Source organism: Martes martes (assembly GCF_963455335.1).
Source record: "Martes martes genome assembly, chromosome: 4".
Classification (NCBI taxonomy): Eukaryota; Metazoa; Chordata; class Mammalia; order Carnivora; family Mustelidae; genus Martes; species Martes martes.
The window spans coordinates 76,241,716-76,267,481 of NC_137891.1; the positions used below are offsets into that span (position 1 = coordinate 76,241,716).

At 38.2% G+C, this 25,766-nt stretch overlaps 1 protein-coding gene across 1 annotated transcript in view; it reads right to left on the reverse strand.

Moving 5' to 3' along the window:
• Positions 1-25,766, reverse strand: part of LOC308341613 (lipoxygenase homology domain-containing protein 1-like) — a gene marked incomplete at both ends in the record, with an annotated part of 148,356 nt that overhangs the window by 54,973 nt on the left and 67,617 nt on the right. Inside the window, 2 exons of the mRNA XM_080801649.1 lie at positions 20,824-20,884; positions 22,458-22,670. Coding sequence (XP_080657775.1) covers positions 20,824-20,884; positions 22,458-22,670 — 274 coding nt within the window. The remainder of the gene's footprint in view (positions 1-20,823; positions 20,885-22,457; positions 22,671-25,766) is intronic.

Sequence of the window (25,766 nt, forward strand, 5' to 3'; positions counted from 1 at the left end):
AAATCTTTCATTACACCTTTGTTTACCTGATCTGGCAGGAAATTCAGTACTACCCAGAAAAGTAAGAGAAAATGTAGGTGAAAGAAGACAAATAGCCACAAAAACTGAATTTTCAAAAGTGCATATCAATATAGCAAATATGAGCCTTTGTACAACAGCCATTCTTTGTGCTTTCTTTTGTTGAAATGTGCACAGCCTAATGATTACCTAGAGTCAAAATAAATCCCATAAAGGAGTTCTTGCAACCAGTTCTGCAGCTATATTTTCATTACAGGCCTGGATAGGGAAAATACAAACCTGATGCGGAAACCAAAGGGCAAGTGGTATATACATGGATTACTTTAACATCATGGCACGTGTCTTGTGAAAATGGGTATGTATTCCTAGACAGTGTATTTTGAATAAATGTTAGTGCTTCCATACCTTTCCTCAGAATTCCTAGGATTCATGATCCTTCAATAAAGTTTCCAAAGCAATATTTCCAGCATTAAAATGGGAAGTTGCCTCAGTATATTTAGCAATAATATATGTAGGGTTAACATTTCTTGGAACAGTCTACTTCTGTACAAATGTTGACATTTATAATACTGGTGATGAGAGTCCCTATATCAATGAGAACTTCTTGGTCAATCTGGGTGTCTACAACAGCAGGGAGAGAGAATCACTAGGCAAACTTTCATTGTCAGCTTTTTCCAAGATTCTGAGAAGACTAACAGGTGACATATAGAACACACTACCACAGGATAACCTGAACCCTGAATATGTCAGCCAATGCCACAGAAGTTCAGCTGACTTGTAGTAATGTTCCAAGAATTCTCACTTGAAGGCCATATCAGCAAGTGCCTTCATATATATTAATATCATGTCCTACTAAATGAGTTCTCTGCCTTTAATTTTATTAACTGCTTCTTCCTATTGAATCCATGAACAACAGAATCTTACCCCTCACTTTTCCATGTCTCTATCCAGGCTCTTGAATTCTCATACAATGACAAGATACATAAAGAGCCATGCGTAATGTACTGGGCTAAAACATCTCATCAATGCAAAGTGGTATTGCAGTCATTTTTACAGATTGAAAATAATCAGTGAGAAGGTATGGAACTAAGAATTTTAATTTTCCTTTTAATTTGAAAGTCTGTAGTCCTTTGGAATAAGCCCTTCGAGGACAGCAATCTTTATAGAGCTGGAAGTCTAGCTTTACAGTATTTTTGAAAACCTTCCCATTCATTGTTTTTAAGTGAAAGAGATACTTGCAATGAATGTCTAGTACTCACTTGGAACTTCCATAATCTAACTAACAGACAAAATTCCATGATTATTCTCATGGGTTAATCCAGATGGGAATAGCTTGTTGATCACAGGAATTTGCATCTAATAAGGACAATTTATAAGATCTCAGACTGATAAATGATAGCCCAAAGTCAGAGCAAGAGGAACCTCTCTATGTCCAGGACAAATAGGAGCCTCTAGGCAATTCCTCATAGGATTAACAGCTAGTGCCAAAATACACTTCTCGTTTCTGGGACTGCTAGAGTAACTATGGGACATTCAGATTTAAGAAGTCTATTGTTTTGAAATTGAGGGAACACTTTCACTTCTGGTAATTTATGCTAGGAAAGAATTTCAGACCAGTGTAAAAATATGTATGTACATGAATGATCATCCAACACTGTTAATAATAACCAAAAAAATCTATAATAAAATAGCTAACATTAAAGGATTGATTAAATAATTTGTGGCAAATGAATTAATAAAACTCACTGGAAAAGATGGTATAAATCTATGAATATTGATGAAAATCATTTGTTTTTTTAAGTAAAAAAGCATATCAAGTTTTTAAGTAAAAAAGCATATAAAAGCATATAAATACGATGGAAGCCCTATATTTTGTTAAAAATATGCTTTTAGGGGAGCCTGAGTGGCTCAGTCTATTAAGTGTGTGCCTTGGGTTTAGGTCATGATCCCAGGGTCCTGGGATCAAGTCTCACATCAGGCTTCTTGCTCAGAGGGAGCCTGCTTCTTCCTCTCCCTGTGCCGCTCCCCTGCTTGTGCTCTCTCCCACTCTTAAATAAAAATAAATAAATAAGTAAATTTAAATTTAAATGTATATATATACTTTTAGTATAGAAAAGAAGTAGATAAATATATACAAAACACATTTTCATAGAAAGAAGTCATGAAAAAAATACATCAAAATGTAAATAGTTTTTATCTCTAGACAGATTTCCACATGAGTATATTTTCAAAATTTTCCACAATTACATGCATTATTTATATAATAAAAATAATAAGGGGGAAAAAGAAATTATTTGAACAAATTACTGACATCTATCAATCTAGCATTAGAAGACTTAGTCTCAGGCCTGCTGGCTATAAGCTTTCAAAAATTAATTCACAATCACTGGGGATATTCAATTCTTTTTTTTTAAACACACTATCAAATAATAAAAGTGAAGTTTCAAAAGACTGTAAGAAGTAATTTATCTATTTTCCAAAGTGAGAATAAATGATAGAACATAGACATGTTTCTCATGTCTGGCATAAAATAACTGCCAACAAATGTTAGGTATTATGACTGAAATAAGAACTTTCATATGCATTTACTTGATTGATCCCCACCAGCTCTACTGGGGAGATAGGGCAGGTATCCACCATGACCAGGTGGGATTCATCCCTGGGTTACAAGGATGGTTCAACATTCACAAATCAATCAATGTGATAGAACAAATCAATAAGAGAAGAGAGAAGAACCACATGGTCCTCTCAATTGATGCAGAAAAAGCATTGACAAAATCCAACATCTGTTCCTGATTAAAATGTTTCAAAGTGTAGGGATAGAGGGAACATTCCTGAACTTCATAAAATCTATCTATGAAAAACCCACAGCAAATATCATCCTCAATGGGAAAAAGCTCACAGCCTTCCCGTTGAGATCAGGAACACGACAAGGATGCCCACTCTCACCACTCTTGTTCAACATAGTATTAGAAGTCCTAGCAACAGCAATCAGACAACAAAGAGAAATAAAAGGTATCCAAATCGGCAATGAAGAAGTGAAATAAATCAAGCAGGCAGGTATCAATGTTACACCAGTTACACAGACACAGAAACCAAAGCTCTCTGATGTTACTTGGTTTAACTAAGATCATACAGCTGGCAAAAAGAGAAGAAAACTCAAATTATCCACAACTTCTTTTCTATTGGTACTAATACCTGAGGTCACAAACATGGCCTTTTATTATTTCTCTCCTATGTATTGCCACAAATTATTTTTTTCTACTCATCTTTTTTTCCTAACTATTGTTATCTGTGCTTTCTCCTCTTTTCTTCATTGTTCCTTCCTTTGTATTAGTTCTCCTTTCTCCCTGTGCTTTTCCAGCATGGTTGCTGTCCCCTGATAGCTATTTCTCACAGCTTTTTCTTCTACTCCACCCTGTGTCTTCCTGCTCTCGAGTCATCTGTTTCCCTGCAGTGCGCCGGAGACAGATGGCATACACACTTTGTTGAGTAGGAGTGCCACTCTGTGCCAGTTTGTGGAAAAACAGAGGGTGGAGGGAGTGGTGGTATGGGTGGCAGTAAGTTAAGGTGTACTAATCCAACAATTTGCAAAATTTTAAATATGGCACCTAAAGACTGAGAAGGAATTGAGTCAGACAGCACAAAGAACAAGGCCAGATATATCATCATGTTAAATCAAGGTCTTATTTAAACTATCTTCAGTAGGAATATATATATATATATATATACACATATATATACACACACACACATACATACATACACACACAGACACATAATATATGATATTATATATATGAAGGATATTATATACATATGTAGGGTATTTTATATATGTGTAAGATATTATATATATGGATATATATAATGTTATATATATAAAGTACAGGTAGATTTTAATAAGCAAAGAGAAGTTAAATAAGAGTCAGACTAAGAAAGTCATCTAGATTTTGATTAAGCCAAAGTCCATGGGACTACATCAGGCAAAAATTAAATAGCAAACAAAATTTGCAGATAATTTAAGAACACTATCGAGTTATCTCACTAACCTTTGTGTTCAAGCAAAAATACATTCGAAGCTTAAACTGTTTAAATAGTCTACAGATCCTCACTACAATTGGCTAGAGAATCTGATCTTAGATATGAGAGAAATCAGTTTTAAAATATTCACATTTTTGTCCTATCTTTATACTTTTTTTCCAAATCCTATTTTTAATTCAAATCCCATTTATAATGATTATTTTTCTATCTCATTTTATATTTCTAGCATTAAAAATTAATAGCAATGAAACTGAGAATATTTCTAATAGTCCCATCCCCCTCACAGTGTATTTGGAGATATCATTAAATAACAAAATATACACACATACACACACATATACAAATGCACAAATTTTGAAACTATAAAGGAGCTTAATATAGTAAAAACTCTATATCTAACATAAACATCTGAAAAACTGGGATAAATGATCTTCATAATCTTTTTCACTCCTTCTAAATAACAACAACAAAGGCTAATAGCAGAGATTGGCTTAGTAAAAATGTGATTAAATTATCAGACACAAAAGCATCACAAAGCAAACCAAAATGGAAGTATCTTAAAGTAAACATACATTTGATGACCTGTGGATAGAAGAAAACATTCCCATTCTTAGTATAAATAACTGGTTTTGCCTGTCCATCTGGCTGAAGTCCAACAAACAATCCTGGGCTTTTCATGGATTCCAGGCTTATAGATGCATTTTCCAAGTTCTTCTTAATTTTAAAATGACAGTCAGTATCTCCTGTGATCAATATAATATGATTACATAAACATAAGTAAACACTAAAGGGCAAAATTTAAAACCAGTCACTTCACAAGAATATAATTTTGCTTCATTTTCAAATCCTCATGACAAATACAGAACCTTTTTACATATATTGCACTATGCACTTCACTCTGTTCCATAAGATCCAGAAACAGAGACCATGTGTTCAGCTGAGGCGAGGTTGTATGCCCTGGACAAAAGGCTCTAAGTAACAGAGGAGCTTCAACTAAAGAGAGTGCAGGGTATGCTTGTATTTCATTTCAGAGTTACTAACATGTATAGGTGAAAAGAGAATACTAAAATGTGAAATTTTGCTTTTGAAAAATACTCTAAGATAATGAAAAAGAAGGCAATTCTCACCATAAGTCCATTTACATTTAAACACAAACCAATCTTCTGTGCTATTCCACATTTTCTGAATTAAATTTTTTTAAAGATTTTATTTATTTATTTGAGAGAAAGAGAGTCTGTGTGCATAAGTGGAGGGGTGGGGCGGGGGAGAGGGAGAAGCTGGCTTCCTGCTGAGTAGGGAGCCAGACTAGCAGGGCTCATCCCAGGTCATAACCTAAGCCAAAGGCAGATGCTTAATCAACTAAGCCACTGAAGCAACCCCGTAAATTGAATTTTAACCAATAAATAGACTTCACATAAATTACTCAAAGACTGTGTAACAAAACATTCAAGAATTAAGTGCTTAGGCATAATCTACATACCCTTTAGATCATCAAAATCATCTCTCCCCCTTTTAAAGGCATGTATCATCTAATATTAGAAAATAATTCAATTTTTTTAGCTTTTAGTGCTTTAAATTTTTTCTTATAAGATTTAGGTGTTCTAAAAAATAAGTTTTGTGAAAATGAATTAAAATTTTCAATGCAACTGTTTTTTTATTTGTAAAAGACAATTATATTCTGATCCCTCGCCTTAAAGGTGAGCTTCTTTTAGGTGAGAACCAAGTGTCTGTTGTATGTTTCTTCCTCACAATATAAACATGATTCAATAAAACTCTGGCTTTGATTTGTTCACAGCCAAGTAGAGTACATATCCATATATAGTAATACTAATACTAATACTAATACTAATACTAATACTACTAATAATATATAAGGCCAATAGGGTAAAAATACACTCCTTGAGTTTAGAGAGGAAAAAAAGGAACTAAACTCAGGAGAATCAGGAAGGGCTTTTTGGAAAAGGTGAAGCTAAGTGCTAAATAGGAACCAAGCTTAGTAGAAGGAAGTGAAGGGTGGAGGTAGAGAATTTCAGGGATGGGGCAGCATGAACAAAGGCCAGGAGGTGATAAACAGTATGGTGTGTATATGACCAGGCTTCTTGATGTTCTTGAGCAACAGAGCTGGAAAGTGAATCCAGAAAGGTAGGATCAGTTTGTATGCAACTTAGAAAGTCTAGCCTTATCTAAGACCATGGGAGCCACTGGAGGATTTTAATTATAGGAGTGATAGAGATAGATCTTAAATTATCTTCAGATAATTCCTTTAATGCTCCTTTAGTGCCCCTCTAATATTCATTATCTACCCAATCAGTTACAAAACCCTTTGTGGGTTTTCTAACAATGATTAGCAGAATCTTAATTCTCACCTGTTCTTCAAGTATTCACCTCTAGAGCTCCCTTTAATTATTATTTCTTAGAATAGAATTTATATTTTACAACAGTTTTTGATTTACAGAAAAACAGAGAAGACAGTACAGGTTTCCCCAGATATCTGCACTTACTTTTTTCTATCAACATATTACATTATTATGATACATTTGTTACAATTAATGAACCAATGTTGACACACTATTAACTAGTACTTTATTGATATTTCCTTAATTTTTAACAAATATCATTTTTCTGTCCAGAATCCTGAAAACCCTGTCCTTTCTCCACCGAAATGTCTTTGCTCCTTTATCAAAGATAAAGTGACTATATTTATGTGGGTCTATTGCTGTATTCCATTGATCTATTCTTCAACCAATACCACACTGTCTTGAGCATTTCAGCTCTACAGTAAGACTTGAAGTTGGGTAGTGTCAGACCTCTAACTTTTTTCTTCCTCAGTATTTTATTGGCTATTCTGGGTCTTTTGCCTTCTACATAAACTTTAGAATCAGTTTGTTGATACCCACAAAATAGCTTGTTGATATTTTGATTGAGATTATGTTGAATCTATTGACCAAGCTGGGAAGGACAAACAATGTTTCCTATCCATTAATATGGAATATCTGTCCATTAATTTAAAGTCTACTTGATGTTTTTCATCAGAGTTTTATATTTTTCCACACATAGATCTTACATATATATTGTTAGATTTATTCCTAAGCATTTCTTCTTCTTCTGGTGCTAATGTAACCCTGTTGTGTTTTTAATTTCAAACTTTAATTGTTCATTGATAGTACTTAAGAAATCAATTGACTTTTTTATATTAATCTTGTATACTGCAGGCTTGCTATAATCACTTATTAGTTCTAGAGCTTTTTGTTGATACTTTGGGGAATTTTTACATAAACATTCATGTCATCTACAAACAAAGACAATTTTATTTCTTCCTTCCTAATCTGTATACAGGTTGTTACCTTCTCTTGTTTTATTGAATTAGCCAGGACTTCCAACACAATACTATATAGGAGTGGTGAGAGTGGATATCCTTGCTTTATTCCAATCTTAGGGGGAAAATATCCAGTTTCTCACTATTATATATATTAGCTATAAGTTTTTTATAGATATTCTTCACCAAACTGAGAAAAATTCTCCTCTATTCCTTGTTTGCTGAGTTTTTTTTAATTTTTTTTATTTTAATAAACATATAATGTATTTTTATCCCCAGGGGTACAGGTCTGTGAATCGTCAAGTTTACACATTTCACAGCACTCATCATAGCCCATACCCTCCCCGATGTCCATTTCCCCACCACCCTCTCCCGTCCTGTTTGCTGAGTTTTTAAAATTTTATTTTCACCATCAATATTCAATCAGCCATTAAGACCCACTCATCAGTCCACAACAATACCTATCAAATTTCACTCAAATTTTAGTTCCATAGTTACTTCTCAAACTTCAGACCCATTCCCCCTAATGCCTAGATCACAACAACCACAAACTAAAAGTGAGGATATTTGTTGACTATTAAACCAATATATTTTCATTGATAATTGTTACAAAACTCTCCTATCTACTGGATCAATATGCTCATTGTGTCATGGGCAAGTAGAATCCAGCCCAGAACAAATAAATCTTCACTCAACTTTGAGTTTCCAAATAGAAGGGTTTTAAGAAATTTCTACCAAATAAGAACTCAGAACTTTGCAATACCAAGCTTTATTGAAAGATACAGATTCCATGAAAAGAATGGCCGTATGTACCCCAATGTTCACAGCAGCAATGGCCACAATCGCCAAACTGTGGAAAGAACCAAGATGCCCTTCAACAGATGAATGGGTAAAGAAGATATGGTCCATATACATATAATGGAATATTATGCAGCCATCAGAAAGGATGAATACCCAACTTTTGTATCAACATGGATGGGACTGGAGGAGATTATGCTAAGTGAAATAAGTCAAGCAGAGAGAGTCAATTATCATATGGTTTTACTTATTTTTGGAGCATAAGGAATAACATGGAGGACATTAGGAGAAGAAAAGAAAAAGTGAGTTGGGGTAAATTGGAGGGAGAGATGAAACATGAGAGACTGTGGACTCTGAGAAACAAACAGCATTTTGGAAGGGATGAGGGTGGGGGGATAGGTGAGCCTGGTCGTGAGTATTAAGGAGGACATGTATTGCATGGAGCACTGGGTGTGGTACATAAACAATGAATCTTGGAACACTGAAAAAAATAAAATTAAATTAAAAAAAGAAAGATATAATGGTTGCTAAAAGAAATTCCAAAATTGGACTTTATATACCTAGAGCCAAGACTGGAGGGCAGGACCCCATAGAGTCTAAATGATGAAGCTGCTGAAAAGGTAGATACCATGTACAACACAGTAGAAATTTTTACCCCATAAGAAAAAGAAAAGCCTGTGTGATAGTACAAAGAGGAGCCTGGGGTAAATGTGCTACTCAAAGCCCATTTGGGGTTAATTTCTGCTACATCAAAGAAATAAGGAGCAGCAAAATATTCATATGCTTTAGGGGAGAATCTCAAGACCAGGACTATCCCTTAGAGCACCCAGTACGAGAGTAACATGATGCCATCCAGAAGGTGAATTAGAAATGTCTGGGAGAGGAATCTTAGAAGACTTTGATATATCTCATCTCATCATCTTATCTTATCTTATCTTATCTTATCTTATCTTATCATTTTATCTTATCCACACCTCACAAGGAGATACAGGGGATCCAGAAGTTATCTCATATCCCAATGGCAGGTCCTAGTACTGAGAAAACTGATGACCTGGGAGAAGGCTGATCTTGGTACAAGTTGGAAATATCAATAACAAATACCAGGAGTGCCTAGGTGGCTCAGCTGGCCAAGTGTCTGCCTGGGGCTCAGGTCAGAATCTCAGGGTCCTGGCATGGAACTCCAGTTTGGGCTCCCTGTTCAACGGGGAGCCTACTTCACCCATTGCCCCTTCCTCCTGCTCATAATCTCTTTCTTGCTCTTTCAAATAAATAAATAAAATCTTAAAAAAAAAAAAAAAAAACAGTTGCCAACTGGGTAAAGTCATGTTGGAATACTGATGCATGCTCATACCACTGCAAGCTAAAACAACATCTAATGTATCTAATGTGCCTTTCCCTCTATCTGGTTCCTTTGCAGGACACACCAAGTGATACTTTAACTTCTTATTCATTCAGGATTTGTTGAGCACCTATCAAATGTCAGGCCCTACTAAACAGTTTGGGATATTTATTTAAAGATTTATTTATTTACAGAGAGAGAAAGCTCCAATTCCATGACCCTGGGATCACGACCTGAGCTGAAATCAAGAGTCAGCCACTCAAATGACTGAGTCACCCAAGAGTCCCTGGGCTATTTTATTAACAAAGTAAATAAGAATCTCTCCCCTATGGTGCCCACATTCTAGTAATTAATATACATTCTATTATACACTGTACTATTATTAATAATTCTCATCAGCTTTCTTTTTTTCAGGATGATTCACTCAACAATTTATTCTTGAAGTCTGTTTCCTCCTGAGGAACAGAAAACTTTTGTTGCTGCCTTCAAGTCCCTCTGTATATTCTTCAAATCTCTTTCATAAAGACCAAAGCTAATGCATAGACTGTGGTCTACAATAAATAGCAAACTGTGAGATCATTTTCTAGAAAACTCAAACAAAATAATTTATCTTACAACTTTATTAAAAGTCTCTTCAGGGGGAGGAGTCAAGATGCCGGAGAAGTAGCAGGCTGAGACGACATCAGGTAGCAGGAGATCAGCTAGATAGCTTATCAAACCATTGCAAACACCTACAAATCCAACAGGAAATCGAAGAGAGGAAGAGCAACAATTCTAGAAACAGAAAATCGATCACTTTCTGAAAGGTAGGACCTGCGGAGAAGTGAATCCAAAGCGATGGGAAGACAGACCGCGGGGGGAGGGGCCGGCTCCCGGCAAGCGGAGGAGCAATGGAGCACAAAATAGGGACTTTTAAAAGTCTGCTCCACGGAAGGACATTGCTCCAGAGGCTGAACCGGGGATAGCTCACGTGGGGTCAGTGTAACCCCAGGTCCCACGGGGTCACAAAAGGACCAGGGGTGTCTGAGTGCCACAGAGCTCGCAGGTATTAGAGTGGGGAAGCCAGCTACAGCGACAGAGCCGAGGACTGAGCTCTCAGCCCAGGGTTACCTTGTGCCGGTCGCAGGCTGGGTGGGCTCGGAGCGTTGCAGGATGCCACGGAGACGGAAGCGAATGGGTGATTTTCCCCAAGTGCCAGCAATTGACTGCTTTACTCCAGGTGCGACCGGAGCTCAGGGAGGAAGAGGCGGTTGGGCGCTTTTCTCTGAGGGCGCACTGAGGAGCGGGACCCCAAGCTTTCGGCTCCTCCGGGCCGGAGATTGGGAGGCCGCCATCTTCATTCCTGTCCTCCCGAACTCTATGGAAAGCACTCAGGGAACAAAAGCTCCTGAAAGCAAACCCGAGCAGATTACTTAGCCCAATCCCTGGCAAGGGCAGTGCAATTCCGCCTGCGGCAAAGACACTTGAGAATCACTACAACAGGCACCTCCCCCAGAAGATCAACAAGAAACCCAGCCAAGACCAACTTCACTCACCAAGAACACCGGAATTCTAGAGGAGGAGAAAGCAAATCTTATCTGGACAAAATGACAAGGCGGAAAAACTCACCACAAAAAAAAGAACAAGAGGCAGTACCGAAGGCTGGGGACCTGATCAATACGGACATTGGTAATATGACAGATCTAGAGTTCAGAATGATGATTCTCAAGGTTCTAGCCGGGCTTGAAAAATGTACGGAAGATATTAGAGAAACCCTCTCCAGAGAGATAAAAGCCCTTTCTGGAGAAATAAAAGAACTAAAATCTAACCAAGTTGAAATCAAAAAGGCTATTCATGAGGTACAATCAAAAATGGAAGCTCTCACTGCTAGGATAAATGAGGCAGAAGAAAGAATTAGTGACATAGAAGACCAAATGACAGAGAATAAAGAAGCTGAGCAAAAGAGGGACAAACAAATACTGGACCACGAGGAGAGAATTCGAGAGATAAGCGACACCATAAGACGACACAACATTAGAATAATTGGGATTTCAGAAGAAGAAGAAAGAGAGAGGGGAGCAGAAGATATATTGGAGAGAATTATTATAGAGAATTTCCCTAATATGGCAAAGGAAACAAACATCAAAATCCAGGAGATGCTAAGAACACCCCTCAAAATCAATAAAAATAGGTCCACACCTCGTCACCTGATAGTAAAATTTACAAGTTTTAGCGACAAAGAGAAAATCCTGAAAGCAGCCCGGGAAAAGAAGTCTGTAACATACAAGGGTAAAAACATTAGATTGGCAGCGGACCTATCCACAGAGACCTGGCAGGCCAGAAAGAACTGGCATGATATATTCAGAGCACTAAACGAGAAAAATATGCAGCCAAGAATACTATATCCAGCTAGAATATCATTGGAAATAGAAGGAGAGATAAAAAGCTTCCAGGACAAACAAAAACTGAAAGAATTTGCAAACACCAAACCAGCTCTACAGGAAATATTGAAAGAGGTCCTCTAAGCAAGGAGAGATCCTAAAAGTAGTAGATCAGAAAGAAACAGAGACAATATACAGTAACAGTCACCTTACAGGCAATACAATGGCACTAAATTCATATCTCTCAATAGTTACCCTGAATGTTAATGGGATAAATGCCCCAATCAAAAGACACAGGGTATCAGAATGGATAAAAAAACAAAACCCACCAATATGCTGCCTACAAGAAACTCATTTTAGACCCAAAGACACCTCCAGATTTAAAGTGAGGGGATGGAAAACAATGTACCATGCTAATGGACATCAGAAGACAGCTGGGGTGGTAATACTTGTATCATATCAATTAGATTTTAAGCCAAAGACTATCATAAGAGATGCGGAAGGACACTATATCATACTCAAAGGGTCTGTCCAACAATAAGATCTAACAATCTTAAATATCTATGCCCCTAACATGGGAGCAGCCAACTATAAAAACCAATTAATAACAAAATCAAAGAAATACATCAACAGTAATACAATAATAGCAGGGGACTTTAACACTCCCCTCACTGAAATGGACAGTTCATCTAAGCAAAAGATCAACAAGGAAATAAAGGCCTTAAATGACACACTGGACCAGATGGACATCACAGATATATTCAGAACATTCCATCCCAAAGCAACAGAATATACATTCTTCTCTAGTGCACATGGAACATTCTCCAGAATAGACCACATCCTGGGTCATAAATCAGGTCTCAACCAGTATCAAAAGACTGGGATCATTCCCTGCATATTTTCAGACCACAATGCTCTGAAGCTAGAACTAAATCACAATAGGAAATTTGGAAAGAACCCAAATATGTGGAGACTAAACAGCATCCTTCTAAAAAATGAATGGGTCAACCAGGAAATTAAAGAAGAATTGAAAAAATTCATGGAAACAAATGATAATGAATACACAATGGTTCAAAATCTGTGGGACACAACAAAGGCAGTCCTGAGAGGAAAATATATAGCGGTACAAGCCTTTCTCAAGAAACAAGAAAGGTCTCAAATACACAACCTAACCCTACACCTAAAGGAGCTGGAGAGAGAACAACAAAGAAAGCCTAAACCCAGCAGGAGAAGAGAAATCATAAAGATCAGAGCAGAAATCAATGAAATAGAAACCAAAAAAACAATAGAACAAATCAACAAAACTAGGAGCTGGTTCTTTGAAAGAATTAATAAGATTGACAAACCCCTGGCCAGACTTATCAAAAAGAAAAGAGAAAGGACCCAGATAAAAAAAAAAAATCATGAATGAAAGAGGAGAGATCACAACCAACACCAAAGAAATACAAAGAATTATAAGAACATACCATGAGCAACTCTACACCAACAAATTCGACAATCTGGAAGAAATGGACACATTTCTAGAGACATATAAACTACCACAACTGAACCAGGAAGAAATAGAAAGCCTGAACAGACCCATAACCAATAAGGAGATTGAAACAGTCATCAAAAATCTTCAAACAAACAAAAGTCCAGGGCCAGACGGCTTCCCAGGGGAATTCTAGCAAACATTTAAAGAAGAACTAATTCTTATTCTCCGAAACTGTTCCAAAAAATAGAAATGGAAGGAAAACTTCCAAACTCATTTTATAAGGCCAGCATCACCTTGATCCCAAAACCAGACAAGGATCCCCTCAAAAAAGAGAATTACAGACTGATATCCTTGATGAACACAGATGCGAAAATTCTCACCAAAATACTGGCCAATAGGATCCAACAGTACATTAAAAGGATTATTCACCACAACCAAGTGGGATTTATTCCAGGGCTGCAAGGTTGGTTCAACATCTGCAAATCCATCAATGTGATACAATACATTAAGAAAAGAAAGAATAAGAACCATATGATACTCTCAATAGATGCCAAAAAAGCATTTGACAAAGTGCAGCATCCCTTCCTGATTAAAACTCTTCAAAGTGTAGGGACAGAGGGCACATACCTCAATATTATCAAAGCCCTCTATGAAAAATCCACTGCAAATATCATTCTCAATGGAGAAAAACTGAAAGCTTTTCCGCTAAGGTCAGGAACATGGCAAGGATGTCTGTTATCACCACTGCTGTTCAATATAGTACTAGAAGTCCTAGCCTCAGCAATCAGACAACAAAAAGAAATTAAAGGCATCCAAATCGGCAAAGAAGAAGTCAAGCTATCACTCTTTGCAGATGATATGATACTATATGTGGAAAACCCAAAAGGCTCCACTTCAAAACTGCTAGAACTTGTACAGGAATTCAGTAAAGTGTCAGGATATAAAGTCAATGCACAGAAATCAGTCGCATTTCTTTACACTAACAACAAGACAGAAGAAAGGGAAATTGAGGAGTCAGTCCCATTTACAATTGCACCCAAAACCATAAGATACCTAGGAATAAATCTAACCAAAGAGGCAAAGAATCTATACTCAGAAAACTATCAAGTACTCATGAAAGAAATTGAGGAAGACACAAAGAAATGGAAAAATGTTCCATGCTCATGGATTGGAAGAACAAATATTGTGAAAATGTCTATTCTACCTAAAGCAATCTACACATTTAATGCAATCCCTATCAAAATCCCATCCATTTTTTTCAAAGAAATAGAACAAATAATCCTAAAATTTATATGGAATCAGAAAAGACCTCGAATAGCGAAAAGAATATTGAAAAAGAAAGCCAAAGTTGGTGGCATCACAATTCCAGACTTCAAGCTCTATTACAAAGCTGTCATCATCAAGACAGTATGGTACTGGCATAAAAACAGACATATAGATCAATGGAACAGAATAGAGAGCCCAGAAATAGACCCTCAACTCTATGGTCAATTAATTTTCAACAAAGGAGGAAGGAATGTCCAATGGAAAAAAGACAGCCTCTTCAACAAATGGTGCTGGGAAAATTGGACAGCCACATGCAGAAAAATGAAATTGGTCTATTTCCTTACACCACACATGAAAATAGACTCAAAATGGATGAAGGACCTCAATGTGAGAAAGGAATCCATCAAAATCCTTGAGGACAATGCAGGCAGCAACCTCTTTGACCTCAACCGCAGCAACTTCTTCCTAGGAACATCACCAAAGGCAACAGAAGCAAGGGCAAAAATGAACTATTGGGATTTCATCAAGATCAAAAGCTTTTGCACAGCAAAGGAAACAGTTAACAAAACCAAAAGACAACTGACAGAATGGGAGAGGATATTTGCAAACGACATATCAGATAAAGGGCTAGTATCCAAAATCTATAAAGAGCTTAGCAAACTCAACACCCAAAGAACAAAGAATCCAATCAAGAAATGGGCAGAGGACATGAACGGATATTTCTGCAAAGAAGACATCCAGATGGCCAACAGACACATGAAAAAATACTCCACATCACTTGGCATCAGGGAAATACAAATCAGAACCACAATGAGATACCACCTCACACCAGTCAGAATGGCTAAAATTAACAAGTCAAGAAATGACAGATGCCGGCAAGGATGTGGAGAGAGGGGAACCCTCCTACACTGCTGGTGGGAATGCAAGCTGGTGCAACCACTCTGGAAAACAGTGTGGAGGTTCCTCAAAAAAACTGAAAATAGAGCTACCCTATGACCCAGCAATTGCACTACTGGGTATATATCCTAAAGATACAAACGTGGTGCTCCGAAGGGGTACGTGCACCTGAATGTTTATAGCAGCAATGTCCACAATAGCCAAACTATGGAAAGAACCTAGATGTCCATCAACAGATGAATGGATAAAGAAGATGTGGTATATATACACAATGGAATACTATGCAGCCATCAAAAGACATGAAATCTTGCCATTTGCGATGACGTGGATGGAACTAGAGGGTATCATGCTTAGCGAAATAAGTCAATCGGAGAAAGACAACTATCATATGATCTCTTTGATATGAGGAAGTGGAGATGCAAGACTGGGGGGGTTGGGGGGAGGTAGGAAAAAAAATGAAAGAAGATGGGATCAGGAGGGAGATAAACCATAAAAGACTCAATCTCAAAAAACAGACTGAGGGTTGCTGGGGGGAGGGGGGACGGGAGAGGGTGGTGGGGATATGGACATTGGGGAGGGTATGTGCTATGATGAGTGCTGTGAAAGGTGTAAACCTGGCGATTCACAGACCTGTATCCCTGGGGATAAAAATACATTATATGTTTATTAAAATAAATTAATTAATTAAAATGTAAAAAAAAAAGTCTCTTCAAAAGTTTTTGATTAAGTAAAACATGATTTCAACTCCCACTTTACAGTTCTGCATGTAAGAATCTCCTATTCCATCTTAATAAATAAAAAGCTAAACAGACTGAAAAATCAACAGCTCCTTTTAAATCTGTAAGAGAAGTAAGGATACAAGTGAATTGCTGCCCCCAAGAATAGAAAAACAGACAAGAAAACACAGAAAAGTCACAGCTTACCAAAGCAAAGACTCACAAGCAGAACCTAATGAGGGAACCATGCCTGGGTACAAAACTTGAACTATAATTCATGTTCAATTGAGCCTCAGTGAGGACAAATCTGAGAGTTAATACTCCAGTCATAAATAGGCCCTTATACTTTTATCACTTTATCTTCTAGAGCTCAACCAGTGTCCCACAGTGAGTACTGGAGAATTTACTTGTGCTTCTGGTAGGGGGAGGGGAAATGAACCATTTTGAAATATACCATAGCACTTTTTTCTTCTTAACAAGAACAGCCCACAGGAAAAACTAGTTAATTATATAAAACTTTTTTGGGTTTTATCTGAGACTAAATAACATGGAGGAAGGGAAATCAATTCTAGCCCACTCTATCCATCCCAGAACTATAAAATTCACAGACCAGGGACATAGGCCCACTCAAAGCATGATTTATCATTATTACATGAAACTAATAAGTCTTTTACTGAATTTTATACTTTTCAGCCTTCTGGTCTAGACTTGTGTACCTGGCCCATCTATACAACTTCTTAAAAATATAAATTATCTTGAACTTTTTATTATGGGCATGTGTAGGAAAGAGGCAAAATTAAAGAAATTTGTAATGAGAGAATCTTTCCTAGTTTCTGCAAACTAAACTCTTGCCGATGAACAAGGATCCTGCTAATGTGGGGTATGTCAATGTGTGTGGTACCCTGATCACTTTTTAGCTTGTTTTTCCTACAATTCTTACATCTCTTTTTCCTTTACATTGATTCTTAGTGATGATTCCCACCCATGTTTTGAGGCTTGTTTATCTTCTTTAAGTTAAACTTCACAGTTGTCCCTAGTGAACTGCATAATGTTTGTTGCTAACTTGAATCTTTACTAAATCAACATCTATTAAACTGATTTACTCCTACAGCATAACAGTATCATAGTAACAAAGACATTTGTTATAAGATCAGCATCACCTAATTTAAACATTGGTATGAGGTATGTTTGCCTGTAAGAAAAGTTTTTAGGGGCACCTGGGTGGCTCAGTGGGTTAAAGCCTCTGCCTTCAGCTTGGGTCATGATCCCAGGGTCCTGGGATCGAGCCCCACATCAGGCTCTCTGCTCAGCAGGGAGCCTGCTCTCTCTCTGCCTGCCTCTCTGCCTACTTGTAATCTCTGCCTGTCAAATAAACAAATAAAAATCTTTAAAAAAAAAAAAGAAGAAGAAGAAGAAGAAGAAGAAGAAGAAGGAAGAAAAGTTTTTAAATATATTGTGGCAGATACATTGGAATCATTAAGGCTTTTATTCAATTCAATCTATACAATGAACATTTGTTGAGTAGCTACCTGGACAGAGGCACTATTAGGGTTTTTTTGTTTGTTTGTTTTGTTTTTAAGATTTTATTTATCTATTATTTGAGAGCAAGAAAGAGAGCATGAGAGGAGAGAAGTCAACGGGAAAGCAGACTCCCTGTCAAGCAGGGAGCCCGATGTGGGACTCGATCCCAGGACTCCAGGGCCATGACCTGAGCCGAAGGCAGTTGCTTAACCAACTGAGCCACCCAGGCGCCCCGGCACTATTAGGTTTTTAAGGTATAATATTATGAGCATGCATTACCATTTACCTTTGAATGCATCTTAAATCCTTCTGCAAATTGTAAACATGCCTTACCATAACCTCTAAATACAAGGAGAGGTTAACTAAATAAAGGAGGCTAGCTAATAAAGGAGAATATCTAATATAATTATTACCATCTGTTTTCAAGAGTAGTGTTATTCCAGTCTAATGATTTCTGGTCAGATACAGTGAAAATGAAAATATATATATATATATATGCCTGATTTTCATGCATTAATACAATATCTTAAGAGCAAAATATCCAAGTCAGACAACCACATCAATGAGTCACTAAACAAATTGTAAAGGAAACACTACAATGGAAATAGCAGAAGTAAAACACAAATAATGAAAGTTCTAGGAGGTTCTTCTCTACAAAAGTACCAAAGTAAAGGTTAACCATCAGTGTTGTTTAAATGGTAAATATCATTAAGTGGTAGTCTCAGAGTCCTCCAACCCTCAGCTAATTACTTGGGTCTGGTATATACAAAACAAGTGGCTATGTGGGCTCCACAGGAGGAGCCCTATAGGACCTTGATGTCCCCTGACTGTGTGAGAGAGACCACAGCCAAGGGGCCAACCCCAAAGAAAAGCTAGAATAGGATTGATCCGGACTGTGCCTAATGGATAAAAGTATTAAATCTAGAATAGAAACTCTTCAACCTTAAGACATTCTTTTAGTAACTACATAAAAGGCATGATTGATTAGTTCATTTACATGGAACAGTTTGGGATAAGACATGTTATTTTTGTTTTCTTACTTTATTATTTGTTTTGCTGTATGGGCTTAAGGGTTAAGGGATGGCATTACAAATATAAGAAGGTTCATCCAGCCTTTGCTACACATAGATACTCAAAAATATTAGTCCTTCTCCTCTCTTTACTTTCTTTGCTTATCTTGTTACAATTATCATGAAATTTACCTTTGGCAAGAATAGTGCACATTTTTATAGGATTTACAAAGTATTCGGGAGCCCCTGGCTTCATGGAAAGTCTCTAAATTTTCAAATCTTTTAACAATAACTTTCCAATGCAATAGTTTTTCCAAGAACAAGCTTGGCATTTCTAACAGAAATACCAAGAAGCTAAAGAACTCTACAAAATGTTTGAGCTTTGATTTTGGAGGCAAGTGAACAAATGTAACAGATCTATAAGTATGTCATAGGCTAGGAAGACCTCCTGAGTCATACCTTAACTGGTAATTTTTACCATTTTTTTTAGCAGGGAAGGGGCAGAGGGAGAAGGAGAGAATCTTTAACAGGCTCCATGCCCTATGCATACCCTAATGTGAGGCTTGATCTCACAACCCTGAAATCATGACCTGAGCCACAATAAGAGTCAGACAGGACACTTAGCCAACTGAGCCACCCAGCTGTCCCGATTTTTACCAAGATTTCTTCTGCAGCCTTCAAGGATTGCACACACTCCACACTTTATGTGTTGGGATTTTGGGGGGGGGGGGTTATATTGAACTGGTGCACACTGGTAGAGCCATGGTCATTTTTAAACACTGAAATATTTCCATTTTAGATGGTACATAGCTGTGATCTGAGCCCCTAGTTCCTCCTGGTGTTCTGGCTACTCCAGCATGACACAGAATCTGGAGGTCATGGCCCACTGCCATGTGGGGTGGGAGACTGGATCCAAGCAGAAGAATGGCATCCTGATAACATGGCCAGCAATGCCTTATCCCCATCATGGACCCCCAAGTCTCCTTTGCTCCTTGTTCTTCCTTTCAGACCTTCTCCCCCTTACTAGTCTCCTTTCCATTCACCTTCTGCTTCATACTTGTGTGTTGCCTCACAGGGGCATGACCTAAAATGAATGTCCTTAACAATTTGATTAAATGACATGCAATCAAGATGTGACATGGAAAAAGGCCTCTAGAATCTCTGTGTTATGCTCTGAAATGGCCTGAATTTCTTCTTTAAATGTTCTAAATATCAAATTCTATGTAATCAAACCATTTATGTTCCTTCACCTTTGTCAATAAATCTCACTGGCTTCCGCATTTTCCTATCTCCACCCTAAAATAAATAGAACAAATGTGCTGGGTTTTTTTTCAAGTTATGAAACGTCTTTAAGAAGAAGTGATACCAGATTTGAAACTTGAATACATGATTGGCTGCCTCAGTTCCAAAGTACACAAGGAATTCTGAATTTAGCTTTTCATGCTGAGAAGTCCCTCAGGGAGGGAAAAGAAAGGAGGTTCCTACTGTTGGTGCACAGTACAGGCTGAGAGGACACAATTTCAGACTGAATCACTTATCCAACAAGCTATCAACAAAATGGGTTCTAGGAAAACTGCTGAAGAAGAAAACTTTGTTTTTGTGTTAGGAATGACCTCCCCTCTGTGTATATGGACTCTGGTCTCCTCATGGGGGTCAACCCAACTTTTCCATCTGGGTATCATGGATCCTTCAAAACAGGGGCTTAGGAGGTAGACTGACCCAGATGGACTCATGGCTCTGATACTGGCTGCTGGGTTTTGGGAAAGTTATGGAACCAGGCTCACGTTTAGCTCCTTCAGATGAAAAATGAGCATGCCCATAGTTTCTCTATGACAGAATAATACTTCTACATATTAATCTGTAAGTTTCTGCCCATCTTACTGTGTACACCAAATTCTTTCAATTGAATACCAAGAACTTCTTCCATTTCCTCAGTCTAATCAGATCGAGATGAGTCACAAATAGTACAAACAAGAAGAAAAGGAAGAAAAAAACATGAGTACTTAGTGTAAGGCAGAAAGACTCAAGATTCTGCTATACACCTTCAGAAAAAAATGTTCTCACTTGAAGGGACAAGATAAGCAGCACACTGGGAAAGAGATGGAAAAGACAGGGCTTGCACAGACTGGAAAGAAAGAATAGAAAAACCATGAAAATCATTGTCCAGCTTGAGTCTGAGGCAACTAAATGAAAGGTGACTGAGCAATAACCTGTCCTCTTGGTTGATATCTAGAGAAGATAGAAATTTCCAATGCTGGCTCATCTTCTACTTTGGAGAGACATTTATCTTCACTGCCACAAATTCTCCCTAGCAACTTCAAGACACACATACTCCAAAACATGTGTCATGCAGTGATGTAGTATCTGTCTCATGGTTCTGAACACTTCCATGAGTCTCAGAAGAGAAAGGCTTGTATACTTTGTGGATGCTGGTGATATGAAGGGAAAGCTACTTCCTGATGCTCCTCCTATAGGATGACTGAGCACTAGATGAAATCATACTCTCAGTTAGTCTGACCATAGTAGTAATGTTACCTTTTTCTAATCTTAATTAGTTCATGTACCAGTTTAAAGACCATAAGCATTACACTCTGTCTGTTAAGCATGGATTCTTCTTCTGTGAAATGGGATATAGCCCATGGGTGAATCAATCTGAGATATAGCTCCTGTGAAACAATCAAGGAGCTAATTATGTGTGTGTGCATGTGCTTTTCTCTTTTGCACTTTGAACATCAATGCAGGTCACCATACACAGACTTGGCAGTCTACAACGAAGACAGGGGCCCAAAGAATGATAAATGGCTTAAGTCTTTTTCTCTCCTCACCCCCAGGAGCTAAGGCAAACTCTCCAATATAACTAGATGTCATACTGGTAAGGGAAAAAGGGAGAGGAGGCAGCCCTGAGTTTATCTAAAAGGTAAAGTTTGAACTAAATTGTTTCAAACAAGAACAGAGGAACAGAGCAGTAACAGTCAGGTTAAATGTGTAATTTTATATGCCCTTCAACCCATAAAAGAATCCTGCTATATTAAAAGTGTTATGTTGGTTGCCTTCCATATCCTATCTTAAGTCAAGATGTTAAAGAAGCACAGCACTGGGTGTTATACACAACTAATGGATCATTGAACACTACAACAAAAACTTATGATGTACTGTATGTGGGCTAACTGAACATAATAAAAAAAGATGTTAAAGAAGAATCCCTAATATTTAGAATTTAAAATTATTTCCTTACTCAAAATATAGGGTTTCTGTTGGTGGACATTTAGGCACCAAAAGAAGTAGTAAGGAAATATTGTTGAGCTGGGACTTTCTAGAGCCTTGGTTTTCAAAGTGTGGTTTGCAGACCAACATCATCAACAACAGCTGAGAGCTTATTAGAAAAGCAGATACACAGGTCCCACCACCATGTATCTGAATTAGAATCAGCTTTATAATACAATTCCCAGGTGATCTGTGTGCACATTACATTCCAGAAGCAATGTCTAAAGGGTCAGAATCCCTCTCTAATCATAGGATGTGGCTGCCCTCCCCACTTTTTAATAAGACAAGGGAGACCATCATATATAGCATCCAATTCCCAAAATGTTTATAGGTTAATACAAAAAAAAAAAAAACACTCAGAAAGTGCCATTCTCATATCTGTCATTGGCAAATGTCTTAAACATTTGCTAAGAAAAATATAAGCAGATGCTTACTGTTCCATCACACTGGCCATCCTTAATCCTTAGATACATCCGTGCATTTTTCACACTTTCAAACATGCAAATACCAGAGCTGATTTTATGCACTTTCCAGTAGGATTTTTCGGACTGGCTTCCCACTCCAGTGCAGCTCCCATCAGGCTGGAGACACAGGGCTTGGCACAGGCTGGTAGCAAGTAGAACCACAGCACTGTTGAGGAACACACCCTCCAGAACAATAAACAAAACAGTAGCAGTAAATAACAAACTCATGTTCTGCTAAAAGAAGATGGAAGTAGAGTTCATTCTCTTACAGAAGGTGTAGTGATCAGAATTTTATCAGAAACTTCTTTGTTGAAAGTAAGCAAAATAAGGAAGTAAATAATTTAACTGCTATGCAAAACTAAACAGAACTAAAGGAGGTTCTCTGACTCATTATAATTTACATTGATCATTATTGAGAGTATAAGTGTCACCATCAGATGCTATAGATTAAAAATATATACAAAACACAAACATTTGTCTTAAGAACTTTACAATCAATATAAACAAATAATTATAAATAGTAATACAAAGCAGAATAAGAATAGTGTACTTCAAGTGTACCTGAATTATAGGATGTACCATATGGATATTAGTTCAAAGTATATATGTAGGAATGAATAAATGAAAAGAGTTATCAAATATAACTAAGATAAATTTAAGTAAATCCTAGGCAATCAATAACTTAAGAAGATGTAAGAAGGAGGAGGAGTCAAGATGGCAGAGAAGTAGCAGGCTGTGACGACATCGGGTAGCAGGAGATCAGCTAGATAGCTTATCTAACCATTGTGAACACCTACAAATCCAACGGGAAATCGAAGAGAAGAAGAGCAACAATTCCAGAAACAGAAAATCGATCACTTTCTGAAAGGTAGGACCTGCGGAGAAGTGAATCCAAAGCGACGGGAAGATAGACCCCGGGGGGAGGGGCCGGCTCCCGACAAGCGGTGGAGCAATGGAGCACAAAATCGGGACTTTAAAAAGTCGGCTCCACTGGGAGACATCGCTCCAGAGGCCGAACTGGGGGGAAACCCAGGCGGGGTCAGCATAGCCCCAGATCCCGTGGGGTCACAGAAGGACTGGGGGTGTCTGAGTGCCGCAGAGCTCACAGGTATTAGAGCGGGGAAGCCGGCTACAGTGACAAAGCCGAGGAGCGAGCTCTAAGCCTGGGGTTACCTTGTGCCGGACGCAGGCTGGGTGGGCTCGGAGTGCGGCCGGAGGCCATAGAGACGAAAGCGACCCAGCGCTTTTCTCCAGCTCCAGCAATTGACTGCTTTCCTCAAGGCACGACCGCAGGCCAGGGAGGCGGGGCGGTGGGCACTTTGCTCTGAGAGCGCACTGAGGAGTGGAACCCCAAGCTCTCGGCTCCTCCGGGCCGGAGACTGGGAGGCCGCCATCTTCATTCCCGTCCTCCCGAACTCTACAGAAAGCGCTCAGAGAACAAAAACTCCCGAAAGCAAACCCGAGCAGATTACTTAGCCCGGCCCCTGGCAAGGGCGGTGCAATTCCGCCTGCGGCAAAGACACTTGACAATCACTACAACAGGCACCTCCCCCAGAAGATCAACAAGAAACCCATCCAAAACCAACTTCACTCACCAAGAACACCGGAATTCTAGAGGAGGAGAAAGCAAATCTTATCTGGACAAAATGACAAGGCGGAAAAACTCACCTCAAAAAAAAGAACAAGAGGCCGTACCGAAGGCTGGAGACCTAATCAATACGGACATAGGTAACATGACAGATCTAGAGTTCAGAATGATGATTCTCAAGGTTCTAGCCGGGCTCGAAAAAGGCATAGAAGATATTAGAGAAACCCTCTCTGGAGAGATAAAAGCCCTTTCTGGAGAAATAAAAGAACTAAAATCTAACCAAGTTGAAATCAAAAAAGCTATTCATGAGGTGCAATCAAAAATGGAAGCTCTCACTGCCAGGATAAATGAGGCAGAAGAAAGAATTAGTGACATAGAAGACCAAATGACAGAGAATAAAGAAGCTGAGCAAAAGAGAGACAAACAAATACTGGACCACGAGGAGAGAATTTGAGAGATAAGTGACACCATAAGATGACACAACATTAGAATAATTGGGATTCCAGAAGAAGAAGAAAGAGAGAGGGGAGCAGAAGGTATATTGGAGACAATTATTGGAGAGAATTTCCCTAATATGGCAAAGGAAACAAACATCAAAATCCAGGAAATGCTAAGAACACCCCTCAAAATCAATAAAAATAGGTCCATGCCTCGTCACCTGATAGTAAAATTTACAAGTCTTAGCGACAAAGAGAAAATCCTGAAAGCAGCCCAGGAAAAGAAGTCTGTAACATACAAGGGTAAAAACATTAGATTGGCAGTGGACCTATCCACAGAGACCGGGCAGGCCAGAAAGAACTGGCATGATATATTCAGAGCACTAAATGAGAAAAACATGCAGCCAAGAATACTATATCCGGCTAGGTTATCATTGGAAATAGAAGGAGAGATAAAGAGCTTCCAGGACAAACAAAAGCTGAAAGAATTTGCAAACACCAAACCAGCTCTACAGGAAATATTGAAAGGGGTCCTCTAAGCAAAGAGAGACCCTAAAAGTAGTAGATCAGAAAGAAACAGAGACAATATACAGTAACAGTCACCTTACAGGCAATACAATGGCACTAAATTCATATCTCTCAATAGTTACCCTGAATGTTAATGGGATAAATGCCCCAATCAAAAGACACAGGGTATCAAAATGGATAAAAAAACAAAACCCATCCATATGCTGCCTACAAGAAATTCATTTTAGACCCGAAGACACCTCCAGATTTAAAGTGAGGGGGTGGAAAACAATGTACCATGCTAATGGACATCAGAAGACAGCTGGGGTGGCAATCCTTATATCAGATCAGTTAGATTTTAAGCCAAAGACTATAATAAGAGATGAGGAAGGACACTATATCATACTCAAAGGGTCTGTCCAACAAGAAGATCTAACAATCTTAAATATCTATGCCCCTAACATGGGAGCAGCCAACTATATAAACCAATTAATAACAAAATCAAAGAAATACATCGACAGTAATACAATAATAGCAGAGGACCTTAACACTCCCCTCACTGAAATGGACAGATCATCTAAGCAAAAGATCAACAAGGAAATAAAGGCCTTAAATGACACACTGGACCAGATGGACATCACAGATATATTCAGAACATTCCATCCCAAAGCAACAGAATATACATTCTTCTCTAGTGCACATGGAACATTCTCCAGAATAGACCACATCCTGGGTCGTAAATCAGGT